Below are 6163 nucleotides of genomic sequence, written 5' to 3' on the forward strand. Positions count from 1 at the left end.
CTTAACATCCCGTTTTAGGAGGAAGATCGAGTGCTTATACACTTTATAAATTACACAGAAATTATAGAAGAGGGAAGAAAAAAGAAAAGAAAAACCTTTGTTATGTTGAGTGGCAAAAAGAAAAATAAAGAAAGAAGCAAAAGAGAGAAGAAGGAACAAAAATGGTGAGCAAATTTGAGAAGAAAGGAGAAAGAACGTGCAGAAGGTAAATGAAGTTTTACACTGTCCTTAAATTGAAATGACAAAACAATGTAATTTATTACAAAACCATTCTACCCCAACTTGCAAACGACGATGATTTAATGCACTCTAAAAATTTGCAAACGCCAGTTATTTAATGCAAGAAACTGATATTTGTTTTATTATACTTTATACTACCAATTAATGCATTACACATATACATAACAATGTTTTCAACTAATTAACTTGCTATACATTGGAGTGATCCACTTTTTAGGGTTCAACAATTTTTTTTAACTAAAGTCCAACATGCCATGCACTAAATTCTAAATATAAGTAAATATTTTGAATTTGGAAAACCATAATTAATGACTATAGGAGAATAAAAGAGAATATCTTTACTTATTTTGGTTAGATCTATTATTTTAGCTGGTCCTTTCAATTAGGTGGTTATAACTGTCACCGTTGTCACCTCATGTAGCTATAACTTCTCCTTCTATACTACTTGTACATTCTTTGTATATTAAATAATGTCATTTTTATTCCCTGCTGCTTTAGTCTTCCCGATGTTGGTTGTCTACTCTATATTTCACTTTGACAAACTGTCATTTTTTTGTTCTCTTTGTCTCCAGGTATAAATTCAAATTTAGGATACCTTCATACTTCTCGCTTGTGATTAGAAGGTAGTTCTTTTCTTTCCACAAGTTACTACAACACAACCAATAATGTCTGTTAAAATTTCTAAACAATAATTTATTTCTTTTAGCCTTGCTGTATTGGAAGGAATTGCAATCAGCTTTAATCCTGAGTACAAAGTTTTGGGTAGTACATACCCTTGGATTGCACGAAAAGTACTTACTGATAGCTCTCCTCAGCTCAAATCTTCTTTGGAAAATCTTCTTTATAAGGTAAACATAAAAGAGTGAAGTCCAAGATTTCTCTATGGTACCTCACCTGACATCTTGATGATCAATACATACGATTTTGATTCTCATTGCCATAATTAGTGTTGGAATATTTTCTAAACAACTTTCACATAATTTTGATTATAATCTTTTTTCCAGGATGGAGTTTTTAGAATAGACCGTCTAGAGTCTTTGCTGACAGAGGTAAAATTATCTTAATTTTCTTTACTCTTTTTTTACTATTTTTGGTATGAAGTCAATCTTTTATTATTAGTTATATTTTTAAGTTCTGATCTTGGAGCTGGATTTTAATCCATTCAATGGTCTGTTTAAAGAAAGTACTTGATTGTTATAGTTAGGTTTTTTTGAGAAATCTGCCAAGGTGTCCTGCTAGTTCTTAGTTTTTCTGAGGATTTAATAATTAAAAAGACTATATATTGAAACTTTTCTATTAACTTTGTTGGAGATCTCACATCGACTAAAGATTAAGATATTTCATAGTACAAGAGTCAGTTTTATAAGGTTGAGTTGAACTTAAAGTCCACTTCTTAATATGGTATCAGAGTCTATCCTAGCAGTTTGTTGGGCTTATCAAACCACCCACTATCAGGCCGATTGGACCACCCATAATATGTAGTCTCACGCACGAGTTTGCAGGTCTCAGTGTGAGGGAGGTGTGTTGGAGATCTAACATTGACTAGAGATTAGGACATTTCATAATATATAAGTGGGTGCAAACCTCACCTTATAAGCCGGATTTATAACGTTGAGTTAAACTTAAAGTTCACTTCTTAATTTTGTCATTTATTTCCAATTTAGTATTATATAGTGTTGGTTCTAGCATTTAATTAAAAATGTACTGAGTTAAATCAAGCTATATTAGGTAGATGTTAGTATCACTGAATGCTTCAAGGTACCTTGTGCATTTTTGGCAATATATTTCTTCATCTTGTTTCTTGAATTTTATTTGTTCAAACTATCCTGATATAGTTTCATGACAGTCTCTCCGTGCCAAAACAGAAAAGGCCATAGTAAAACAAACTGAAGGCACTGATTCGAGAATGGCTATGAAGGAAATTCTTTCTTTTACACTGACAGAAAAGGTGCATATTGTTCATTATGGATTAACATTATATTTTTGGCCACCTTTACCTTTTCCCCACTAAATTGGATTTTGCAAAAATCTTTGCAGGGTGAATTTGTGAGGGAAATAATTGTTCAAGAATTTGCTAAAGTAAGTTTCTTCTTATTTTTTTACAGCACTAAATAGCAGTGAGGTATATGAAACATTGGATATACAGTGTCAAAATTGATTGATTGATGATTTTATAGTGTATTTAATAATCATTACTGTTATCATTTGCTTATTTGATTGCAAACTCCTGCATTCCATGATTATTTTAAAGATACTCGACATATTACTAACAATGTCCATATCACGGTGTCACTGAACTCACCTATAATATCAGTTAAGTATTAATTTTCTATTATAGGATTTGATTGAGGCTTTGGTTTTTAACCATGCCAAATAGCGTCCAATGTAGCTGACCTCACCTAGAGGGATAAAATTTTGTTGTTATTGTAAGGTTTGTATGAACATGTTGAAGCTAAATAGAATTTCAACTACAGCATTGAGCTTTATGTTTTGTTCTTGTATTTTGTTGCTTTACTTTCAGCTTATCAGTATGTTGTCTAGATTCTTGAAAAGAAACAATAATGATGGTTTAATACCATCTGATCATGGTTTTTATCAGTTTGTCAAGTTAGCACAAGCTTAAATTTGTCTCTTCATACATTTTAGGTAAATTAGTTTAATCTTTTTGACATCATTAGATCCTTTATTCTTATTTCTATTTTTCACCCCTACTGCGAGTTTTCTAATTTGCTTTTAAACCCATATTCAGGGTTTAGATGCACTTGGGCTAGCAACCTTGGAGACAGCTGCTGCCAGAGTTCCTTTCAGTGCTCTCTTTTATTCCCCTATATTGACTGATGAAGATATAACCAACTTGAGAACCTTCCGACGCCTTATGCTATTGCTGTTAGGAGCTAGAAGAAAAGAAGAGTTCCATACTGTAAGATTTTTATTTTATTTAAAGAGAACAATATCTTTGGATTTTATAATCATGTATTATTTCATTTGGAGGGACACTTGACATTTTACCTGAATTTTTAAACTTAGGAAGCAAGGACCTCAGGATGTTTCATGTCAAAACCCTTTGGTCTTTGCGTCACATTATATCATACCAAATCTAGAAACTAATTCTCTTCCCTACAAAGAAAAAAATGTGTAAAAAATAAAAAATACAACAACCAAGCCTTCTTTTGCCACTAAGCCAAAATTTATTTCAAATTAAAGTCCTAATTATAAAATTACTGTTCTTTTACTATCGACTTCCCTTTAAAGACAATGCTAGTAGACTGGTAAATATAGGTTTTTGTTAAAAATTTGGTTTGGGATTTAATAATTATGTTAAATGTTGACAATATTTAAATTTTTCTTTCTTAAAGTTTAGAGTAAAGTGCTACAAAGTTAAAGTTTAGAGTGTTTGATCGAGTGTTTACCATTAGACCAAAAGTTATAACTAATAGTTAGGATGTAATTGTTTTTACTTAAGAGCATAATAACCCACCTAGCCTCACGGGATGTAATTGTTTTTACTTAAGAGCATAATAACCCACCTAGCCTCACGGGATGTAATTGTTTTTACTTAAGAGCGTAATAACCCACCTAGCCTCACGGGACAATTGATACCACTTGCAACATAGAGTAAGTGGTAATACATTTTTATAAATTGTATTGCCTCCTTGTGTTTTAGTTACCTCGCAAAGAATAAACTAGGGACTAAACATGTATTTCTTGTGAAATGTTGAAACATGAAGTAAGTCAATCTTTCAGCAATAAATTATTAGACTTGGAATGCTAAATGGATAATCGTTTCCTTGTGTTGTTTATCTTGTGAATTTTTTTTGTACTTTTTTTGAATGACATGTAGAGAAGCAGACAGGCCAGTCCTGACAAGAATCAAATATTGTACATGGAGGAGCTTTCTTCAGTCTTAAATCAAGTTGAATCCGTTCAAGACATTCTTCCTGTTCTTTCTATCATTCTCGAGGTAAACCTAACCATTAGCATTTTATTTAAGAATTATAGCCACTTACCCATTTTTTCATTAACCGGGACAAGTCACGGGTCAAGCAATTTTGCCCCTTAATATTGGCTGGTTTGTTGAAGGTTTTTTTCTTCACATTATCACTTCATTTTAAAAAATATTCACTTTTTTTCTAGTTTTTTGTGTTGCGTTTTTTCAAAATAACGTGAACGGAAAAGAGTCATAAATCTGGGGTATAATCAAAAGTAATTTCATAACTTCTCGAAATCTGTTATTGTGAACAAACACGAATCAACTTCTGCTTTTTTAAAATTTTAAAAAAATAATCATTAGGTTATTTATATTTGAATTACTTCTTTTAATCTGAAACAAACAAGCCATTTCTTCAATATACATATGTAACTGCTGAAGCATGACTATATATGTCGTTGCCAGCTCCCACCAGAATCCCAGCAGCAATTGCTTCAATTGCCAGCCAACTTGGTTAGACAGTTAATATCTCGTGCTGCTGCAAGAACTGTCAGGAGAGTGTTTTTGTGACGCGGGGATGCACAGAAGCTGCTGAACCTAAAATATTTTTGTTCTTTTCATCGAGACTGGAGAGCATTGAAAAAGTAAATAGGGCTTCATGACGGGGCCAAAATCTCCTTATCATATATTTTTTTTAGAAATGAAGACTCTATGTTCTGCTTATTTGATTTATGATCCAACAAGAAAGAAGGTTACTAAACTGAGATCGGTCATCTCAAACCCCATCATCATCTCTTTCTTGAATATCTTCGCTAGCCTTGAACTGTTTTCCTTTAATGAAGGTATTATTTGAGGCTATGCAACATCTGTATGAATTGATTACAACTTTGTTGATGCTCTTCATGTTGTCTTTGGAAAAGATATTTTTGTTTTGCTTGCCAAATTGACAGCCTTTGCAGTTGGAAATTTGATCTTCAAGCTTAGAGACATCAACTGTCAACCTTTTTTCTCTCAACTGCAACACCCCTTGATGATGATAATGCCTGATCCATTGTGCCATTTGTTTGAGTGAGAAAACAACTTGCTCCTCCTCCAATGATTTAGAGCAAAACTTTTTTCTTTAATTTTCACCTTAAAGATTTATTGCTTAGTTTCATCTTCATTCAAGCAATATTTGTTTCTAAAGACAACTTTAAATTGCTGTTTAATAAGTTGACTGAAACATAACAAGTTTTTGGTCAATTTCATGAAAAAAAGAAAATAAAAAATAACTTGTGATTGTAATTGTCTCCTTTCCTTTGACTAAGATATAGTCACCATTGTCAATTTTAACTTTGGCCTTAAATATATGAAGACTGCCTTGTCAAAACGCATGCGATTGGTACAACCACTACGAAGCCACTAACTTTTACTTAATTTACCGTTGAAGAAACAAGTGGTCACAAATGGTATGTCTTCCTCCTCTTTGATTAACAACTCATGTCATGTCTTATGAAAGGTGGTTGGTCCTTTTTGCCCCAATATTGAAAGGGTGGATACTTTTTTCTTTCTTTCCTTGCCTTAATTTGGTTGTTTGTTGTCTTTTTTGATGCCAAATTTTTCTAATTTTTTTTTATTCTTCTCAATATCATCATGATGTTTGGCTGGGCAAAACACCTCTAACATGATTTTGTCTCATTAATTTTCGTTACTTTTGGGCAGAGCATGTAGCATTTCTTCCAAAGCAGTCTTAGGCAAATATTTTGTATTCTCCACGAGGCTATAGATGTTTCGTATCTATCCAACACTTTTATTCAAATTTTCTAAACTATTATGGAATAAGAAAAATCTCTACCCAACTTGTTAGGGACACCAATTCGAGCTTAGATTGAGTCGAGTTAGCCCTTAGTTTAGGTTGAGCTGAGTCAACCTGGACCTATGTCAAGCCAACTTGACTTAGGCCCATGTCGAGCCGAGATGGCTTGGTATCAAGATGAGTCGACTCGGGTCTAGGTC

General features: G+C 32.8%; 1 protein-coding gene across 9 annotated transcripts in view; it reads left to right on the forward strand.

The window, feature by feature from the left end:
• Nucleotides 1–5111, forward strand: part of LOC137837345 (Protein kinase superfamily protein) — a 34035-nt gene extending 28924 nt beyond the window's left edge. For 8 of the 9 annotated variants that reach the window (XR_016520360.1, XM_068646323.2, XM_090301156.1 and 5 more), the window contains 8 exons: nt 813–863; nt 947–1088; nt 1245–1289; nt 2087–2188; nt 2278–2319; nt 2990–3160; nt 4082–4201; nt 4634–5111. Coding sequence is in view for 7 of the 9 variants with exons in the window: in XM_068646323.2 (XP_068502424.1) it covers nt 813–863; nt 947–1088; nt 1245–1289; nt 2087–2188; nt 2278–2319; nt 2990–3160; nt 4082–4201; nt 4634–4738 (778 nt within the window). In the remaining 2 variants the exon portion in view is untranslated. The remainder of the gene's footprint in view (nt 1–812; nt 864–946; nt 1089–1244; nt 1290–2086; nt 2189–2277; nt 2320–2989; nt 3161–4081; nt 4202–4633) is intronic. The other variant, XR_016520359.1, reaches the window with a different exon arrangement.
• Nucleotides 5112–6163: the final 1052 nt, after the last annotated feature.

This window comes from Phaseolus vulgaris, chromosome 4 (genome assembly GCF_051622355.1).
Source record: "Phaseolus vulgaris cultivar YP4 chromosome 4, ASM5162235v1, whole genome shotgun sequence".
NCBI lineage: Eukaryota > Viridiplantae > Streptophyta > Magnoliopsida > Fabales > Fabaceae > Phaseolus > Phaseolus vulgaris.